The 22,615-nt window shown below is 35.7% G+C and overlaps 1 protein-coding gene across 9 annotated transcripts in view; it reads left to right on the forward strand.

The window, feature by feature from the left end:
- Window positions 1-22,615, forward strand: part of UBR2 (ubiquitin protein ligase E3 component n-recognin 2) — a 125,268-nt gene that overhangs the window by 30,280 nt on the left and 72,373 nt on the right. For all 9 annotated transcript variants that reach the window (XR_004622065.1, XR_004622064.1, XM_034648003.1 and 6 more), the window contains exons 3-8: window positions 7,925-8,003; window positions 9,839-9,952; window positions 14,643-14,773; window positions 17,138-17,276; window positions 17,986-18,048; window positions 22,289-22,409. Coding sequence is in view for 7 of the 9 variants with exons in the window: in XM_034648003.1 (XP_034503894.1) it covers window positions 7,925-8,003; window positions 9,839-9,952; window positions 14,643-14,773; window positions 17,138-17,276; window positions 17,986-18,048; window positions 22,289-22,409 (647 nt within the window). In the remaining 2 variants the exon portion in view is untranslated. The remainder of the gene's footprint in view (window positions 1-7,924; window positions 8,004-9,838; window positions 9,953-14,642; window positions 14,774-17,137; window positions 17,277-17,985; window positions 18,049-22,288; window positions 22,410-22,615) is intronic.

A 22,615-nucleotide genomic window follows, 5' to 3' on the forward strand; every position in this document is an offset into this window, starting at 1 on the left:
GAGCATGGAACCCAATGCAGGGCTCTATCCCAAGACCCTGAGTCGGATGCTCAACTGACGGAGCCACCCAGGTGCCCCAAAGTGGTAGTAATTAAAACAGTATGGTACTAGCATAAAAATAGACATACAGATCAATGGTGGAACAGAGCAGTAAACCCAGAAATAAACCTGCAAGTGTACAGTCAATCTTCAACAAAGAAGGAATGAATATACAGTGGGAAAAAACAGTCTCTTCAACAAATGGTGTTGGAAAAACTGGACAGGCACATGCAAAAGAATGAAAGTAGACCATTTTCTTTCATCATACACAAAAATAAATTGAAAATGAATTAAACACCTAAATGTGAGGCCTGAAACCATAAAAATTCTTGAAGAGAGCATAGGCAATAATCTCTCTGACATCAGCCATAGCAATATTTTTCTATATGTCTCCTGAGGCAAGAGAAATAAAAGCAAAAGTAAACTATTGGGATTTCATTAAAATAAAACTTATGCACAGCAAATGAAACAGTCAACAACACTAAAAGACAATCTACTGAATGGGAGAAGCTATTTGCAAATGACATATCAGATAAAGGGTTAGTATCCAAAAATATATAAAGAACTCATACAACTCAACACCCAAACAACAAGTAATCCAATTTAAAAATGAACAGACGTTTCTCCAAAGAAGACACATAGGTGGCTGACAGACATGAAAAGATGCTCAACATCATTCATCAGGGAATTACAAATCAAAATTACAGTGAAATACCACCTCACACCTGTCAGAAAGGCTAAAACAATCAACCAAGTGTTGATGAGGATGTGAAGAAAAAGCAACCCTCATGGACGCTGGTAGGAATGCAAACTGGTGTAGCCACTATGGAAAACGGTATGGAGGCTCCTCAAAAACTTAAAAATAGAACTACCCAGTGATCCAGTAATCATACTACCAGGTATTTACCCCGCAAATACAAAAACACTAATTCAAAGTATACATGCACCCCTGTGTTTATTGCAGCATTATTTACAATAGCCAAAGTATGGAAGCAGCCCAGGTGTCCATGGATAGATGAATGGGTAAAGAAGATCTGGTATATATTATACAATGGAATATTACTCAGCCATTAAAAAAAAAATCTTGCTATTTGCAACAGTGTGGATAAAGCCAGAAAGTATAATGCTAAGCGAAATAAGTCAAAGACAAATACCATATGATCATACTCATATGTGGAATTTAAGAAACAAAGCAAACGGGGGCGCCTGGGTGGCACAGCGGTTAAGCGTCTGCCTTCGGCTCAGGGCGTGATCCCGGTTATGGGATCGAGCCCCACATCAGGCCTCTGCTATGAGCCTGCTTCTTCCTCTCCCACTCCCCCTGCGTGTGTTCCCTCTCTCGCTGGCTGTCTCTATTCTCTGTCGAATAAATAAATAAAATCTTTAAAAAAAAAAAAAAAGAAAAGAAACAAAGCAAACGAGCAGAGAAAAGAGAGACAAGCTAAGAAAACAGACTCTATAGAGAACAAACTGATGATTACCAGAGGGAAGGTTGGTGGGAGATGGGAGAAGTAGGGGATGAGGATTAAAGAATACACTTACTATGATGAAAAAAAATTTAAAAATAACTATACATACATACATTTCCCGGTTTTGTCTGCTGAAAGGGCCTAGAAACAATGGAACTCCTGTAGCAGTGAGCACATCTAGTACGCAGATACTGGTTTCTAAATACCAATGTCCAATAAAAGGAATCGGAGCTCCATGATGAAATGATTAATTCCAGGGCTGGGACAGAGAAAATACAAATTAAGTTTGGAACATCTTGTGGTGTTCCCTCCCCCCAAGAAGAGGAGGGGGCATGTTGAAAGGGCACAGGGGCCAACCTGAAAGAGCTCCCAGTGGCCACAGTTGAAACAGTTTGAACAATAAAATAATGATTGGATTAAACTGAAACCCATAGAATAAAATAAATATTCATGATTCCACACTGATAGAAGTATTTGGATGAATGAATAAATGGGAGAGAAGGGATGTTTTCAGTAGTTTTCCCATACTGAAAAATTCCAATTAATAAGACAGGAATGCAGGAAATAAAAAGTTACCATTAGGCAAATAACACAGCAGGAACTGTAGACAAGATCCATTGGTAGATGCTAAAAGTAGTGGATGAAAGTTTGAGATATAGGAGGATATTTGCATAGTCTCAAAGTATCTCCCCAAATATATTTAATTATTAAAGGTACAATAGCAACTTTATAGTGAAGGAATCTGGCAGACACCATCCTAACAAAGTAAACAAAGTTAATGCCACCGGTACTATGGCATATCAAATCAGCATCGTGTACCCCTCGTTACAACGTACTGAGAAGGACAGAGCATCACTTCCGGCAACATCATTTCTGTAGTATCCTTGCCAAAAATGCATAACTTAATCTGATCATGAACATGTCAAACAACCAAATTGTGGTACCTCTACAACATAACTAATGAGTAGTCTTCAAAAGGGTACAGTCACAAAAATCGAGAAAAGACTGAGGAACTGTTAGAATTTGGAGGAGACTAAGGAGCCATGATGTCTGATACAATGTGGGATCTTGTATCCTGAAAGAGAAAAGGGGACCATAGTGAGAAAACTGATTACTTCTGATTAAGGGCTGTAGTTAATAATATTGTGCCAATATTAATTTCCTTGTATTAACATGAGGAAAAATTTGTTTAGGGTATAAAAGAACTCTGCTATTTTTGCACCTTTTCTATGCGTAAAATTATTGCAAAGAAAAAATAAAAATAAATAGGGTAAACATTGAGCTCAGTAGGTTAGAAGAACAATTGAGCACACAAAGGAAAAAAAAAAGAAAAGGTCAGAAAATAAAAGTAGGGGCGCCTGGGTGGCACAGCGGTTAAGCATCTGCCTTCGGCTCAGGGCGTGATCCCGGCGTGATGGGATCGAGCCCCACATCAGGCTCCTCCGCTATGAGTCTGCTTCTTCCTCTCCCACTCCCCCTGCTTGTATTCCCCCTCTCGCTGGCTCTCTATCTCTGTCGAATAAATAAATAAAATCTTTTTAAAAAAAAAAAAAAAAGAAAAGTAAAATGTTGAGCTATACTGACTCTTTGGAATTGTTAAGCCAATTTCCTTGCAAGACTGAATAAGAAGAATGCAGATACGTAAAATTCAAAATGAAAATTGAGAAACACGCTGCATTCCTTTTGATGATGTCATGTCTTAAGAAGGTAGGTCCTCAACATTGCTGTGATTGAAAAACCGATACTTTGTGGAATAGGCAATGAAGGTGGTAGTGTCTGGTTTGATTCTAAGTGTTAAAAAAATTGTTCAGTGACCAACAGTACTAACTTGTTTGAGCCTTATTTGATAAACAGAATAATAAAGTATTTCTTTTAGTCTAAAGGTACCCTAAAAAAAAAAAAAAGTATGGAGGCACTAAAGAAAGTTTGGCAAACTCTGAAATATAAGAATTATGAACAACTAAATGCTAAAAAAAATTCAAAAACTTAGATGAAATGGATAAATTCATAGAAAAATGATAGCTTGAATACAGTATGAAAAACATTGGAATGGTAATCAAAGATCTTCCTTCCCACAAATCAGGTGACTGTAAAGGTAAGGTCTACCGAATTTCAAAGGAAAATTAATTCCTCTTTTACACAGGTTACTACAAAAAATGGAAAAAGTGAAAACGGCCTTAACTCTTTATGAGCCTAATATAGTCTTGTTTTCAATCCCTGATAAATTCAAGAGATTCTAAAGCCATCTCTTTTATTAATGTAGCTGAAAGGATCCTATATAAAATATTAGCAGTCCGAATCCAGGAATATACTAAAAGAATAATGCATTATAATCAAATGGAGTTTAGTTCAGGAATCTAAGTAGTTCATCTTTAAAACAATTATTAATGTAATTCACCATATTAATAGAGAAGAAAACTTTTTCTGAGTTGATCCTGGAAAGCATTTTATAAATTTCAGCAATCGTTTATGATACAAATTCTTAGCAAACTACTGAATATTTGGGTGTTGGATTTTTAGAAACTTTTTGTTATGGACATTTTCAAACATATTAAAAATAGAGTGAAAGAATGGCATAATAAATCTGACATGTACTCATTGCACAGCTTCAGCAATTACCAATATATTTATGCACACACATATACACACACACATTTTTTTTCTTGCCCTGCCAGATTATTTTTTTGAGAGAGAGAGAGAGAACAGGGACGCCTGGGTGGCTCAGTCAGTTAAGCGTCTGCCTTTGGCTCAGGTCATGATCTCAGGATCCTGGGAGAGAGAGAAAGAGCGTGGGGGTGGGGAGAGGGCAGACAGAGAATGTGAGCAGGCTCCATGTCCTGTGCAGATCCTGACGCAAGGGACTCCATCTCATGACCCTGAGATTATGAACGGAGCCAAAATCAAGAGTCTGATGCTAAAACCGAGTGAGCTACCTAGACGCCCCACCTGCCAGATTATTTTAAAGCAAATTCCAGACAGCATGCCTTTTTACTCAGAATACAGCTTTTTTTCTCTGCAACCATTAACATCCTAAAAATATTAATGCAAATTCCTTAACATTATCTAATACCTAGCCTGAGTGGAATTGTCCTGATTGATTCACATGTGGATTCAAAAGTCCACACATTGCATTTGGCTGTTATTCCTCATTTTTTCTTTTAATCTATGAAAGCTCCTCTCCCTCTTATTTTTCTTTTCTTTTCTTTTTTTCATTTGTGTTACTAGGGATCAGGTCATTTGTCCTGTGGAATTTTCCGCAGTCTGTATTTGTTTATTGTGTCCCCATGGTGTTGTTTAACATGTTTCTTCATTCCCTGCGTGTCCTTTAAACAGGTAGTTAGGCATGATTACATTGTTATGTGGTATTGGGGGGGTGAATAATAACTTCATAAACATTGATTTGCTTAATTCTTCATGTGAGGAAGCACATGATGCTTGTCTGGTTTTTTTGTTTGTTAAGATGATCAGTGGGTTTAGGTACCTGGCAGATGGAACCATTCAAAAGGTCTTCATTAGGCTTTTTATCTAATGTTCTAGCAGTCACTGATGCTTGTTGTCTAGATCATTATTTTATTAGGAGGTAGCAAAATATTCTAACTAACCATTTCTTTCTTTATTAGCTTGTCTTTTATAAAAGAAACACAGTCCTTCTTCAGTCCTTTGATTAGCTTCAGGTACAATTTATATAGGAAAGGCAAGATATAGGCTGGTTTTTTTTTTTTTTTTCCTAGAAGGACACTTTCTTAGTAAACCTACTGTGAATATAATACTAATGGAGAACCTTTAGATTTTTTTTTTTTTAATATCTAAAGCAAGGCAAGGCTGCCTACTCTTACTGCTGCTGTTTAATATATCCCTGGTGGTCCTTGTCAGCAGTATAAAGGAAGAAAAAAAGGTGTAAATATTGTAAAGAAAGAGATAAAATTGTCATTATATGCAGACTATATATTCATTTACCCTGGGAAATAAACACAATGGAATTCAGCAAGCTGTTAGAACTGTCTTGAGTTCATCAAGGGTACTAAAAAATCAGTGCTATTTCTTATCATCATCCTTAAGTAACAAGAAAATGAGATTTTAAAAAAATATGTATCGTTTAAAATAAAACCTAGAGCGTATCTAGATATTAATCTAATCAAAAATATAAAGGATTCATATGAAGAAAACTTTATAACTTCAGTAGAAAACTTAAGAAATAATCATGGATGTGATAATTTTCTCTGATAATGATGTTCTTACTCCTGAAGTTTATCAATAAATTCTAACTAGCCTCTGTCAAAATTTTAGCTGGATATTTTTGAGAGACTCTATACCTTTATCCTAAGTGATGTGTGGGAGAATAAAGAAGAGTTTGTGAATAGCTAAGTCAACATTTTTAAAAGAGAGAATAAAAGGGAACTTACCCCACCAGATATTGAGATATACTACAAAGCCATAGTAATATAGTGTGGTATGGTATAGGAACAAATAGACTACTCACACATATTAGAGAGCTTAGCTATAGACCCAAGGAGATGTGGGAAGTTAATGTATTATAAAGATGACATCACAACCAATAGATAAAGTTAGATCGTTTAGTAGATGGTGTTGGGAAAAAAGAGCTCAATATAGGGGCGCCTGGGTGGCACAGTGGTTAAGCGTCTGCCCTTGGCTCAGGGCGTGTTCCCAGCATTATGGGATCGAGCCCCACATCAGGCTCCTCTACTATGAGCCTGCTTTTTCTTCTCCCACTCCCCCTGCTTGTGTTCCCTCTCTCGCTGGCTGTCCCTATCTCTGTCAAATAAATAAATAAAATCTTAAAAAAAAAAAAAGAACTCAATATATATTGAGAAATAAAACTTTATTCTACATCATATGCAAAGGTATACTGTATTCCACCTAAATGTGGAAGATAAAACCGAAAGGTTAATAGAAGAAAATAATGTTGTGACCTGGGTTTGGGGAAAGAACTACTTTTTTTTTTTTTTTTTTAAATTTTATTTTTTTTTTTTNTTTTTTTTTGAAGATTTAATTTATTTATTTGACAGAGAGAGCACAAGCAGGGGGAGCAGCAGAGGGAGAGGGAGAAGCGGGCTCCCTGCTTAGGGCTCAATCCCAGGACCCTGGGATCATGACCTGAACCAAAGGCATACGCGAAACAACTGAGCCACCCAGGCGCCCCGGAAAGAACTTCTTAAAACCTCAAAATACAAACCCAGTGCATGTGTATGTGTGAATTTAAATGCATCAAAATAGGTAGTTCTATTTAACAAAGGACCCATAGGCAAAATTAATACACAGGTAACAAATGGGAGACAATATTTGCAATGTTTAATATTGCTAAGTGATTATATCCTCTAGATTAGATTGTGCAAATAAAGAAAGCAATCCCAGTAGGAAGATGGGCAAAGACAATTTATAGAAAAGGAAACCCCAAAAGCAATAAGTATGTGAAGAGTTGAGCAAACATATTAACAATCAGGGACATGCAAATTAAAACAGTAAGATACCTTTTCGAATATGTTGGCCTTGCACATACTAGAACACTAGATAAAACCAAATGCAATGAAGATACAGGGCTATAAAAACCCTCATACACTGGTGGGGGTGTGTAGCCACTCTGGACAGTAGCATAGCATTTAAATTAAGAACTTGACAGATATATGACCCAGCAATTCTGCTCCTGAGTTTATATGCCAAAGAAAGTTTTAGACACATCTGAAAGAGAACATTTATACTGTTTTTATTACAGCATTATATATGGTAGAAAGGCATTGGAGGTAATCCAGGTGTCCAGTACAGGGAGAGTAGAGAGAGAAAATATTCTGGAAAAATGCCATGGCATATTATGTAGCGATTAGAAGCAGCAGATCGGATGTTCACATACAAAATGAATGGATTGTGTTATGGAAGTGAAAAAGTAATGAGATATATGATATAAGAGTTACATGCATTTAAAATACATGTACTCAAAAACATTTTGCAAGAACATACATAAATGAAAGGGCACACAGTAAGCACAGAAGAATGGTTGCTTATGAGGTTACAGTAACTGGGATAAGGGGAAATTTAAAGATTTTTGTAACTCACTATCTCATTTCATGGAAGTATGTGGATTCTCTTGTTTAAGATATGATCTGTAAATGTATCTAACTGGCAGTATGATGAAAGCAAATGAAACAACCAAAATGAAATGAAAATGTGATTTCCCTGAATCTAGTATGAGATATACACATCCAGTAGTGTGAGAAGCGGGTTCTTAAGCTGGCTTCATTGCTCAAAGATCTGACAGATCTTTGGAAATAATATTTCCTTTCTTCTAACACCAAGGCAGTTCACTATTCTGGCTCTTCTAGGATGGATTCAAACTGAAATATTATGTTGTGAAATACATAGTTATTTTATGACACTGATTTTTTTTTTCTTTAACTTTACAGAGACTGTGCAGTTGATCCAACTTGTGTTTTATGCATGGAGTGCTTTTTGGGAAGTATTCACAGAGACCATCGATATAGGGTTAGTAATGTCCAGATAATAACCATAACCACTATTAAATTTTATGTTAGATACATTTTCTGCCTTTTTTAAATTCCAAGATTTAACATTATAATGGAGGAGAGTGGTTTAAGAAATGTGTTATTTAAACACTGTTAAGCGTATGATAGCAGTATAGAAATGAATTGTGAATCCAAACTTCTTGAACACATGGTTTGGGAAAGACAGCAAAGATACCAGTTCCTGCATATTGGTTTTTAGCTAGTTTGTTTTGCTATTTCCGTATGTTTATTATTTTCATAATTCTAGGTTTATGCAGAAAGTTATGAGAAATTAGAGGTTAAAGGTGAGAGGTAAAAGCGGGAGGGAGGTTCTGATGGGAAGGATGTGAGAAAAGGAGTAGGGAAAAGTGTCAGGAAATTTAGGAAATATTCTATCTGTTGGTCAACTTCTACAGAAGATTTGTCATTTCTTAATATTAAAGAGGCATCTGCTACATTGTAGAAGAGGGCCCAACCCCAGAACATGAGACCCACCAATTTTATTATTTTTCTACTGCTGTAATGCAGCCAGTACTCTTCCAAAAATCAGGTGTGTTTGCTTTTAAATCAGGGATATGAGCAAAGGCAGATTATCGCTAAGCCTGTCCTGGTTGGTTCCTCTACTGGATGTTGAAGAGAAAGCCTTGAACATTCAAAAGTTAGAGAAGTGTTAGTAGCGGGAGCTTTGTACCCTAATTTCAAATGAAATCACAGAGAGGGAATATTGCAGTCTTATTAACTCAGGAGCCCTGTTGGCTGAGGACATTTCTTCCTGTTTGTTTTTCTTCACTCGACCCGAGTATTGATAATGATGAACTAAAACAGATACAAAATTGGACCCCTTGGATCTTTGTATGGTCTCTTTATTTTCATAAATCGGTAAAAGAATCCCAGTTTCCTTTAAGATGCTCTGCCTATCTTGGGTAACCATAAGAAGCACAGAGAAACTGTAGGGTTATCATTTTCCAAATGGTTGCCTGCCCATGTTTCTTGGCATATATCCTTGCAGCCCTTGGGAATAACTGTCATTTATGGGTTTGCGTTAATTATATTTTGATATGTAACACACAGATACTTTTTTGGGGCAGAATATAATAGGGCTTATTCTAAATTTGCATCAAATACCCACTCCTAAACTCTCACAGTATTTTTTTTAAAGCATAATTTCTAATAAATAATAAGTTCTGTCTTGCCAGATTCCTTGAATCATTGCCATATCTTAGGGAAGTATGAATAGTTCTTAAACCCTGCAGGTGGTGAAAACTTTCTCACTAGACAGTTTTACTTTTACATTTCCTGAGCTGCTTTCCTTTCAAAGAATGCTATTTAGAGGGTGTTAGAAAAGAAAAGCAAACTATCTCTATAGTTTTTGTTGGTCCCTTTCTCTAATGCAGATGTAGTACTCTCATTAGACTCTCCTGGGGGAAAGCAACGATAGGTATCTTTATAAGTGGAATCTGTTATGTTACGTTAGAGCACTATAACCTGGGGGCATTGATACCCGCATTATACCCAGCAGGAAAACCCTCATGATTCTCCTAATTAAGGAAGTCCTATAGGTGGACATATTTTGCCTCTTTAAAATATCTGTGGTTTATTAGACATTACAAAGTAGCTTACTTTATTTTGAAATTGCTTAAATTAGCTTAGGCTTATTTAAGCTTTAAAACATTGAGAGGTTTGGCCTTTAATTTTACTCCTCCAAAGAAATTAAACACTTTAGCAATGTTATTTCCTTAGCACTTGATATTATTTATAATCTGATAGCCCTCAGTAAATATTTATTGACAAGATACTTTACAATTTTTTTTCAAGATGACAACATCAGGAGGTGGAGGTTTCTGTGACTGTGGTGATACTGAAGCTTGGAAAGAGGGTCCTTACTGTCAAAAACATGAACTTAACACCTCTGAAATTGAGGAAGAAGAGGTAAAAACATTTTCACAAAGTTGTTTTTAAGGAAATACTGTTTTAACCACAAGTTTGAAATATTTTCAGACATAGGAATTAGCTTATGAGAAAGGGATAAGCAAAATAGTCCTGTCACTATTACCAGTGACCAGATACACCTTGCAAGTTCGTTGCATTTTATGGATGCCATACCATTGCTGGTAGTAACTCACTTGAAATTCTGGAAATTTAATTTAATTTGGGTTTATTATTTGAGGTTTTGCTTTAAGTCCTCGTTTATCATTGAAGGATTGTTTTTCCTATATGTAGAGACTAGTTAACTTGGTTAGTTTTCGTATATTTGTGTTGTGACTAAGATTTTGTAGGCTAGATACTTTTCTTTTCTCTAAGTGTACATGGTAGCCAATCCTCATCACCATCTGGCCTATCAGTGTCATTGGATAGGTGATGGGACCAAGTATAAAGGCAGTATACTGCTCAATACAGATTATAGTCACTCCAGCTGTAAATATATTCTTTTTAAAATTGTTGATTCTGTATTATTTTTCTCTAAATGATATATGTAATGATGTAGTAGACTCTTAATAAATACTTAAATTTCTGCTATTTCTGACAATTTGAAGTTTGATTCAAGATCCTTATTTCAGATTTTATTTTTAAATGGCAGAGGGGTAGGTACATTCAAAGTACTTATGCATTGTTAGTAGGTCTGATATGGATTTGGGACAAGTGAACATTAATAATACTTCCTGGTGCACATACCTTACAGGTCTCAAAATTTAACCAGACTTTATGGTGTAGGACAATGTCTTTAGACTGTGTTCCATGTGTTTAGGACAGATTAAAATTTGTGTGAAATGGTTGAATGCTATGGAAAACATATATTTTGTGTTTCATTTGCTTTGTGTAAGTGTTCTAGGATTTGTAACAGATAGACTCCCAGTGATGAGGATTTCAGATTTCTCCACTTCTGTTGGAGGAGCTCTGTTGTTATCTCTTTTAGGTATTGGAGTTCCATTTGTAAAAATACAAATAGACAAAGATATATTTGACAAAAAGAGCTGTACTTTTAAAAAAATTCAAAACTGATATAAAACATGGGAGAAAACATTTGCAAATCATATACAGTAGTCCTACCTTATCTTGTTCCAAGACCCCCTGTTAATGCCTGAAATCATGGATGGCACCAAACCCTACATATACTGTGTTTTTTCCTATACATACATACATACCTATGATAAAATTTAATTTATAAATTAGGCACAGTAAGAGACTGACAATAACTAAAATAAAATAGAACAGTTATAATAATATAATAAAAGTTATGTCAATGTGCATTCACTCATTTGCTCTTATAATATTGTACTGTGATGATGTGAGATGATAAAATGCCTACTTTGATGAGATGAAGTGAGGTAAATGCCATAGGCATTGTGATGTAATGTTAGGCTACTGTTGACCTTCTGACCATACATCAGAAGAAGGACTATCGGTTTCCAGTCTGCAGTTGCCCTGGGAGTTCCTGAAGCTGTGGATAGGGGGAACTTAATATATCTGACAAGGGTCTAGTATCCAGACTACATAACAGCTCAACAACAAAACCACAAACAACCCCATTAAAAATGGGCAAAGGACTTGAATAGACCCTTCTCCAAAGAAGATATCATACAAATGACCAATAAACATATGAAAACATCATTAGTTATTAGGGAAGTGCACATTGAAACCACTTCACACCCACTAAGATGGCTGTAATCAGAAAGAAGAAATGTATGTGTTGGTGAGGTTGTAGAAAAATTGGAGCCCTTGTACATTGCTAAATGGGATGCGAAATGATTCGGTGCTGTGAAACAGTTTGACTGTTCCTCCATAGATTAAACAGACTTGCCATATGAGCCTGTAATTTCACTCTTAGGTGTATACCCAAAAGAACTGAAAACAAGTGTTTATAAATAAGTATCAGCCATAATGTCTATCAGTGGATGAATGGGTAAATGAATTATGGTATGTAGATACAATGTAATATTACTCTGACATAAAAAGGAATGAAACACTGATACATGGTACAACTTGGATGAACCTGCCAAAACATGCTAAGTGAAAGAAGCCAGACACAAAAGATCATATATTGTATGATTCCCTTGATATAAAATATCCAGAAGAGGTAAATCTGTAGACAGAATTCATACTGGTGATTGCCAAGGGCCTGGGAAGGGGGTGGGGGACTGCTTAATGGGGAAGGGGTTTTACTTTGAAGTAATAGAAATGTTTTGGAATTCTATAGAGGTGGTAGTCGTACAACATTATGAATACCATAGAGTAGTTTACTTTAAAATGCTTAAGTTTATGTTCTGTGAATTTCATCTCAATAAATTATTTGAAAAGAAAAAACCCTAGGACTTTTATTATCTTTTAATGTTTGTTTTAGAGTAGACTTAAATAATTGTCTAAGAAAATTTGCTCACTTTTACTCTGTTGACTTTATCTTTGTATATTAGTGGGGTAGCTATCAAATAGTGCAGACATGAGTTAATTTCCTGAATTTCAGATAGATGTTAGCAAGATCACCTTCCTGGCTGAAAGAATTGTCCTGCCTGGAGAATACATACTTCAGCAACTTGGCATTTAATTCCTCTGGACTCTACCATTTAATTCCTATTTAAGAATTCAGTTAAGAGAGGGGCGCCTGGGTGGCACAGCGGTTAAGCGTCTGCCTTCGGCTCAGGGCGTGATCCGGCGTTATGGGATCGAGCCCCACATCAGGCTCCTATGCTGTGAGCCTGCTTCTTCCTCTCCCTCTCCCCCTGCTTTGTGTTCCCTCTCTCGCTGGCTGTCTCTATCTCTGTCGAATAAATAAAATCTTTAAAAAAAAAAAAAAAAGAATTCAGTTAAGAGAAATGAAGTCCTCAAGGATGAGACTGTAAGAGAAGCTATTTTTAAAACAGCATTATGTTTAGCATTCCTGGTCCCCACTCACTAAATTTATACATATATCTAGGTTTTTTATATTTTATGCTTGAAATGGAAGACAGCTATATAATTTTTGCAGTGTACTTTTTTTAATCTGTCATAGACCTGTTTTTATTGAATGTAATTTTTGTTATACATTTGGCCTGCATCTTAAGAAAAAGTTGGAAAAAACTTGGTAATATACTTCTGTAGGGATAATGCCTAGCAGTTCCATAGGTCTTCTCAGCTCTTGGCATTTGGGATGGGACATTTTTTTATTATATAGGCCAGGGATCAGCAAACTGTGGCCCCACAGGCCACATCTTATCTTCAGCCTGTTACTGGCACTACCATAAGCTAAGAATGGTTTTTATATTTTTAAATACTTGGAAAAAATCAATAGGATGGTATCTGTGGCATGTGAAAATGATAGGAAATTCAAATTGTGATGTCTGTAAGCGGAATTTTATTGCAACACAGCAATGCTTGTTATTGTCCAGAATAGCTTTTCCACTACAACAGCAAAACTGAGTATCTACAACAAAGACCCTATAGTCTTTAAAAACTAAAAGACAGACCCTTGAGAAGAGTTGTAGGTAAAAAGCGCTTTCATAAAACTTAGAAAAATCTTCTTTCTCTTCTTACTTAACCTTACGTTCTTCAAGCTCTACACCCATTCCTTTTATTCCCCATCTCCATGTGTTTTGTGTCAGTTCCACTAGGCTTATCTTTGGTGAGGATGTACTCCTTTATGTATATTTGCAATAATGTGTTGATTCCCAGTCCATGATGTTGGAATATACTGATTTTCCTTTTTTAAAAGATGTATTTATTTATTTTCGAGAAAGAGCATGTGCACAAGCAGGGGAGAGGCAGAGGGAGGAGGAGAGATAATCTCTCAAGCAGACTACCCACTCAGTGGGGAGCCCAATGCCAGGCTCAATCTCACAACCCTGAGATCAGGACCTGGGCCCAAATCAAGAGTTGGAAGCAGAACTCACTGTGCCATCCAGGCGCCCCAGAACATACTGATTTTCTTATTTGACAAATGAATATAATATTACCTAGCCATTAAGCTAAATAACATGCAAAGCATTAAGATTAAAATTGTGTAAAACATTTTGCCTAAAAGGTATGATAAACTTGGTGTGTGTTTATATAATACTTTTTCATGTTAACCTAGAATTTTTGTGACTTACTCCCTGTTCAATATAGGTGCAAAGTTCCCCATTCCATGCATACATGATGTGCACTGCTGAAAGAAAGTAGACAAGGGCGTGATTCTTACAGCATCAAGGGGCAGTTTTCTGACCTTGTTGACTTATCCCCTTTAGAGTCCTGAAAATCAGGCACTCCTTTATACCTGTAAAACTAAATGTTGCTTGTCCGTCCTTAGATAGCATTCCTTTGTTTATTCTGGAAATTGGGGATTAGTAGGATATGAAGCTACAAAGGTAAGGTTTGATGTTAGATTTTGAAGATCCTGGAATGCCATTCTAGAATTTTTAGATTTACTCATTAGGCATTGGGGTGCCATTGATTATGTTCAATTGATTCAGTAATTGGAATCATTATGAACAGAATGTTTCAGGAAGCCTGATTCGGTGGGGTGTAACGTACAGGATCAAACTGAAGAGAAGCCAAAGCTGGAAGATCAGTCAGCTGGTTAAAGAAGTATTTTGAGGGGTAGAGGCAGAGCAGGAAAGAGGAGAATTAATGTGCATTTAAGGTGGTTGTAATTTTTTTTCTGTTCTTTCAGGATCCTCTTGTGCATTTATCAGAAGATGTGATAGCAAGAACCTACAACATTTTTGCTATTATGTTTCGATATGCAGTGGAGATACTAACCTGGGAAAAAGAAAGTGAATTGCCAGCAGATTTAGAGATAATGTAAGTACAACCCATTTATTCTTTATATTCAAATTTGCTCAAGCTCTGTTTTAACCATTTTGATTCCAATTCCTCAAATTAAGTTTAATATAGCTAGGATAGGACATACTCTTTTCTTTTTTAGTAATTAGTTTTCAATAATACTTTCTTTCATAGTATTTAAATATGGTTAGTTTACTTAAGCCCCGTGTTTCAAGCACAGGCAGTTTTCTGTTCTTTGTGTGATAAACCTGGTAACTAACATTTTTACCGTTTGCATTTTGATTATTGAGGAGGTCACAAACTTGTGACCAGAGAGCTGGATTCTTTCATAGCTGTATGGAAGCTGTTAAGGGCTTACTTTTTCCATGTGATGTACTTGCCTCAAGCAACCTTCCCTTTAACTTTTAATTCTAACCAAGTTTTTTGGAGTCCTGTTCGTATTTAAGGTTGATTACAAGTTGAAGTGAGGGTCTGATGAACATCAGTAGTTTCTTTTTTGCTTTTTCAGTAGCGTTCTAGATACTTAGGTGTGGGTTAAATGTTTTTTAATAAAGTGAGTTGTTAACTATGCTTTTTTGGAAATGTTGAAAATAGTGCCTTATGAAATTATCTTCACCTATAGGCATACCTTGTAGGTATTGCAGGTTGGTTTCCAGGCCACTGCAGTAAAGCAAGTCGAATGAATTTTTTGGTTTCCCAGTACACATGAAAGTTATGCTTATACCTTGCTGTAGTCTAATAACATTATGTATAAAAAACAAAGTACATAACCTTAACTTAAAAATATTTTATTGCTAAAAGATGCTAACCATCATCTGAGATTTCTCAGATTTCTTTTTGCTGGTGGAGGGTCCTGCCTCGATGTTGTTGGCTGCTGACTGATCAGGGGGGTGGTGAATGTGGGTTGGGGTGGCTGCGGCAGTTTTCTTAAAATAAGACAACAGTGAAGTTTGCCACATCGATTGACTCTTCCTTTCACTTGAACACTTAGAGGCCATTATAGAGTTTCAGTGTTGTGTCTCGGAATACAGAGGCCCAGGGAGAAGGAGGGAGATGGGGAAACACCTGGTCAGTGTAGCAGTCAGAACACATGAAACGTTTACATTTAAGTTTGCAATCTTAAATGAATGTGGTTCCTGGTGCTCCAACCAATTGTGACAGTTAACATCAAAGGTCACTGATCACAGGTCACCATAACAAATACAATGATGAAGAAGTTTGAAGTATTGCAAGAATAACCAAAATGTGATGCAGGGGCATGACATGAGCAAATGCTGTTGGGAAGATGGCATTGAAGAGGCTTGCCCAACACAGGGTTGCCACAAACCTTCAATTTGTAGAAACAAACAAACAAAAAACCCCGCAATATCTTCAAAGCGCGATAATACAAGATGTGCCTTTACTTCAAGTTGGGAACCATCAATCAAAGATCCAAATTTAGACCCTAGAGAATAGAAGAGTTTTGTTTTTATCTTTTTGCTTCATTGTAGGTTTAAGACCACTAGTACAGAAGGGAAAAGAATGTAACTTGCTTCTCTTGTAAGTTACAAAAGAACGTAACTTACAAGAGAAGCCTATCTTAGTAAATGGCATTCCATCTACCCAGAAACCTGAATCACCTATACCCATTTAGATTTCAAGTCCAGCTGGTTCTTCTTCCATCAGATCATTCTACTTCTGTTCTTCTCCATTACTACTATCCTACTCCAAATTAATTAATTTCATCATTGACAACATTGCCTAACTGAACTGCCATATGTATTCTTGTCCCTCATGGTTCATTCTCCACATGGTAGCAAAGTGAACTTTAAGGCAAATCTGACTAATATTTATTTTTTTTTAGTATCACTAATGTAAATCCCAGTGTGGGGCTCGAACTCATGACCGCGAGATCAGGAGTCATATGCTCTTCCAAATGAACCAGCCAGGTGCCCCAGTGGACTGTAGAATGTTTAGCAACATCCCTGGCCCTTAACCACTAGATGCCAGTGGTACTCCTACCCCAATCATGACAACAGAAATGTCTCTAGACATTGCCGAGTGGCATCTATGGGAAATAGAGGAGAATTGCCTCCAGTTGAGAACTGTTGATAGCCAATTTTGACTTTGGGTCTCAGATTACTTCTCTGGCAGTTCTCTGAAGTCTCAGACTTGTTTTACCCTGTTGCAGCATTTTGTTCTTCTTGATAAAAGCCAGTTCACTTAGAATTACGTGTCTAATATATATCTTCCCCAATAGGTGGTAGTGTCATAGAGCATGGGGACCACAGATGACTACCTAGCACGTTCCCTAGAACTAGAACCAAGTATGCTCTTACTTAATCAGCCTGGAGCTAGAGAATATGCAATTAGTTAATATATAATTAATGTTTTGTCCCACAGAGAGAAGAGGGATACCTACTATTGCATGCTGTTTAATGATGAGGTGCATACTTATGAACAAGTTATTTATACCCTTCAGAAAGCTGTTAACTGTACACAAAAAGAAGCCATTGGCTTTGCAACTACAGTGGATCGAGATGTAAGTAATTTCATTATAGTGATGTCACTTAGTAAATTTGAACCTTTACTACAGACAAACTATTCTGAGAAAATTGAATAGACTATTTTTGTTTTAAAGATTTTATTTATTTATTTGAGAGAGTGAGAGAGAGAGAGAAAGAGCATGAGTAGAGGGGAGGAGCAGAGGGAGAGGGAGAAGCAGACTCCGCACCAAGCAGGGAGCCCAATGTAGGGCTCCATCCCAGGACCCTGCGATCATGACCTGAGCCACCCAGGTGCTCCTAGGCTTTTTTTTTTTTTCATTTGAATATTGATGCAGATACATATTGGGTATAAATGTAAGCTGTTGTCAGAAAGTTAAGGAGGAAATGTAGATATAGTTGCCCTCATTCTACCCAGTGATTAGAAATATTTGGTTATAGGGGCCCCTGGGTGGCTCTGTTTACTGGATAAAAAGTTATTAATACTGGGGGCGCCTGGGTGGCACAGCGGTTAAGCGTCTGCCTTTGGCTCAGGGCGTGATCCCGGCGTTATGGGATCGACCCACATCAGGCTCTTCCGCTATGAGCCTGCTTCTTCCTCTCCCACTCCCCCTGCTTGTGTTCCCTCTCTTGCTGGCTGTCTCTGTCTCTGTCGAATAAATAAATAAAATCTTTTTAAAAAAAAAAGTTATTAATACTGAATAATAATATTTTTACATGTTAATTTAAAATATCTTCATTTACCAGGGACGTAGGTCTGTTCGATACGGAGATTTTCAGTATTGTGAACAAGCAAAGTCAGTAATTGTGGTAAGTAATTTAAAACATGTCTACACTGTTACTTTTTTTTATTAGTTTAAAACTCGTTCCATATTTTGACATTTATGAACACATTTTTCTGCCTTCATGACTGTAAAGCCAACATCAGCCAAAAATCATGTTTAGTGATATGTTTCTTAAACATTGCATTATTGCTCTATCTAGTTTTTTTAAGGTGTGTAAGATTAATATTGAAAATGAATGTTTACATGAGTTACACATTTTCTTCCTTTCTATTTCTTTATCAGAGACATCTTAGAAAGTGTTCATTTTTGTTTTTTGATAGGGTGTCACATTACTTTATAGGACTTAAATTGGCTTTTAGCACCAAGATTAGAGTTCAAGTTATTTCTTGGTAACTTATAGCAAGTGTGCTGCATATACTAATAGCACTTAGTGTATTATTTCTCTAAAAGAAAACTATTCCCCACGTTTATACTTATTTTTAAAAGTAAGAATTATTTTAAACTAGTCCATGTAAATGAACTTTATGTAAATGTCTTTTTTTGTAAATATTTTAAATATGCAGATAAAAATAGAGATAACACAGCAAATGCCTGTATGCCCACATTATACAGCATTTTCTTCATACATAAATAAAATAGTATAGACGACCCTGTATTGTCCCTTCTCTATCCTATTCCCTTTTCTCCTACCCTAGAGATAGCTACTTTTATTAACTCATTTGTTTGTTTTTGTGTGTGCCTTTATACTTCCATTTATTAAATCTGTCAACATTATATATATATATATATATATATATTGATTTGGAGGCCTTTAAATATTAATTCATAATGTTTCATAACAAGATTCATACCGAATGTATTATACTACAACTTTTCATTTCAGTGTTGATACTAGGTTAATGTGTGTTGATGTATGTACCTGTGAAGTATTCCGTTGATAACTTTACCATAATTTTCCATTCTCCTGCTGATGGACAATTAGGATAATTCCTTTTTTTTTCTTTTTGCTATGACTACCAGTTCTGCTATGTCCATTGTTTTGTTTTGATGAAAAAGTTTCTCTAGGGTATATTCCAAGAAATGGGATTTCTGAGTTGTTAGGGTAGGAGCTTTTTCATCTTTACTACATTTTGCGAAGTTAGTCTCCAAGATGGTGGCACTAATATACATGCCCACCAGAGGTGTATAGAGAGTTCCCATTTCTCCATAACTTTGTCAAAACTATGTGTTGTCAGATTTTTTAATTTTTGCCAATTTCATGTGTATGAATGGCATCTCGTCAATTAAATTTGCATTGCCTTAATTATGAGTATCTTATTTCATTTTTTTTTAAAGATTTTATTTATTTATTTGACAGAGCACAAGTAGGAAGAGTGGTAGGCGAGGCAGAGGGAGAAGTAGGCTCCCCATTGAGCAAAGAGCCTGATGTAGGGCTCGATCCCAGGACTCTAGGATAATGACCTGAGCTGAAAGCAGACACTTAACCAACTGAGCCACCCAGGCACCTCATCTTATTTCATATTTATTTATGTTTTCTGTGAATATCCTATTCATACCCTTTACCCATTTTGGAGGTTGTCTTTTTTCTTACTCTTTTGTTAGGGGTTACTTATGTAACCTAAATTGTGGTCTTTTGTTGCAAATATCTTTTCCCAAGATGTGACTTAATTTAAATTCATCTCTGGTGCCTTTCGTTGATCAAAAGCTTTAAATTTTAATGTAGCAAAATATCTTTTTCTTTATGATTTCTACATTTTATGTCTTATTTGAAAATTCTTTCTTTATATCTGGACATACTCAGTTTAATAATGCACGGGAAACTATACTGTGGTTGGGTAAAAGAATATTTCCATTTTTAGGAAATGCAGACTAAACATTAAGGGATAAGGAGGCATGATGCATGGTGCATATAACATACCCTCAATGGTTCTTGGGGTTTTTTTGTTCTTTTAAGTGCGTGTATGTATATTTGTGTGGAGAGAAATGATAAAGCAGTTGGGATAAAAGGTTTACAATAGATGAACCTGAGTAAAGGGAAGAGGGTATTTTTTCTTATATTGATTGCTTTATAACTTCTTAACATTTTGTACGTATCATTTCAATTTTTCCTTTTTAAAAAAATTAGTATTTGTAAACTCTGGTGGCATTTATGTAGATATATTCATAATATAGAAAAGAAAGTCCAGAAGTAGATACTAGCTAGAAGGAAAATCTAGGAAAGTATAGATACATTCTAAGGGAAGAGGAGAGCTTCTAAACCAATACTAGAACCCCAGGATTTAAAAACAAAATGTATTTTTTGGCTCTATAAAAAATTAGCGTAGCAAGATGATATTCCATAAACAAAGTCAAGAGACAAACAGTAGATTTAGCAAAACTATTTCTAACATAAAGGATGGACATTTAATATTTATGATAAACAGAATAGCCATAGATTATCAAGTAGGGAACAAGCAACAAAATAGAAAAACGAACATAGGATATGGAAAGGGAATTACGGCAGAGAAAAATCTAGGCAATCAGTATACATGAAGAGACTCACTCGTTAGTAATCAGTAAAATGACAGGGAGATTTCATATTTATCAGGTTGGAGAGGTTAGAGTGATAATATACCTTACTGGCAGAGATGCAGAGAATAGGAATGCTTGTGTAAAATAAATTGCTACAGCATTTGGGGAAATAATTTAGTAGCATCTGTTATTAAAGTTTTACCTTTCCTAAGAATTTATCCCATAGAAATGTAAGCACTAGCAAGTGCATATACAAAGATGTTCAGTGCTGCTTTTTTTGTAGTCACAGAAGACTGAGACAAGGGGATATGAATGCCCTTCTCTAGAGGATGTTTGAATAAATCCACACCACAGAATATTATGAGTCATTAACCCAAAAAAATCAGTTAACGCAAAGATGCACAAGAGTATGTATAGTATCCCATTTTTGTAAATCAAATAAAAATCTTTATAAATGTATACATATATAGTATATAGATAGAGAAAATATGCAAAGATGTACTGTGTTAATGTGGGTTATGGGGATGGGATGAAGTTCGGGGTAGAAAGATGATCCAAACAAAAAATGAGAAGGGGGAATAAAAATTAAAAATTGTGGTAGACTTAAGCAGACATTTCTTCAAAGAAGGTATATAAATTTCCAATAAGCACATGAAAACATGGTCAACATCACTAATGGCTAGGGAAATGCAAATAAAAACCATGATGTGATACCATCTGATAACCATTTGAATGGCTATTATAAACAAAGAAAAACCATAACAACGTCACAGCTGTTGGCAAGGATATGGAGAAATTGCAACCCTTGTGCACGCTGCTGGTGGGAATGTAAAATGGTATAGCTACTATGGAAAACTGTAATGTGGCTCCTCTAAAAATTAAAAAGAGAATTATCATATGATCCAGCAGTTTTGCTTTTGGGTATATGCACAAAAGAATTGAAAGCAGGGTCTAAGAGATATTTGTACACCTACGTTCATAGCAGCATTGTTATTCACAATAGACAAAAGACAGGAGCAACTCAAGTGTCTATTGATGGATGAATGGATAAATAAAATCTATATACATACAATAGAATATCATTCAGCCTTAAAAAGGAAGAAAATTCTAATGCATGCTACAACATAGATGAACCTCGAGGACATTATGCTAAGAGAAATAAGCCAGTCACAAAAAGATAAATACTGTATGATTCTGTTTATATGATACCTATCGTGTTTGGTGGGTATAGAGTTTGGTTTTTTCAAGATGAAAAGAGTTCTGGAGACTGGTTACACCACAGTATGAATGTACTTAACACTTCTGAACTGTATACTTAAAAATGGTTAAGTTGGAAATTGTAGTTTATTATACAACAGGGTTGTTTTTTTTTTAAGTATTGATAACATCACTTCTGTACAGTGAAGCAAATTACTTAAATAAATGTGTAATTGCATTTAAGAAATTAAAGACCTAAAACAAATGTAAGCATTTAAATAATTTCTAATTGGTGGGGCAGATTTTCAAGTATAGGACCAAAGATTCAGGTTACTCATATGTTAGTACTTCTTACTTTTTTGTAAGAATCCTAAGATTCTTTCTAGATCATTGGGATCTGAGTAAGGCAAGCCAAGTGGTATTTTTCTTACACTCATACATGAAAAAAAATTCTCCTGTAATGATGAGAGTATAGTTACATTAAATAAAAATACTTGCTTTTTTCTATAAGATAGACTTTTTAAGTTTGTTTTTTCATTCTGCCATTTCTTTTTAAGAGAAATACCAGTAGACAGACAAAGCCACTCAAAGTTCAAGTTATGCATTCGTCTATTGTCGCACATCAGAATTTTGGTTTGAAACTTTTGTCTTGGCTGGGAAGTATTATTGGATATTCAGGTAGGTTCACAAAACTATTTTGGAAAAAATATCAAGTGAAATAATTTCTTTAATTTCACATTTTAAAATACCATCTCGGAATATCTTTATTTACAGAAAAACCCGTGTTTCTCAAAATTTGATCCACAGGATTTTTTTATATGCGCGCAAAGGAGTCTGTGTTCAAATAAAGGCAAGAAATATTGGATTAAACAATAGTAAATGAC

Source organism: Ailuropoda melanoleuca, chromosome 19 (assembly GCF_002007445.2).
Source record: "Ailuropoda melanoleuca isolate Jingjing chromosome 19, ASM200744v2, whole genome shotgun sequence".
Classification (NCBI taxonomy): Eukaryota; Metazoa; Chordata; class Mammalia; order Carnivora; family Ursidae; genus Ailuropoda; species Ailuropoda melanoleuca.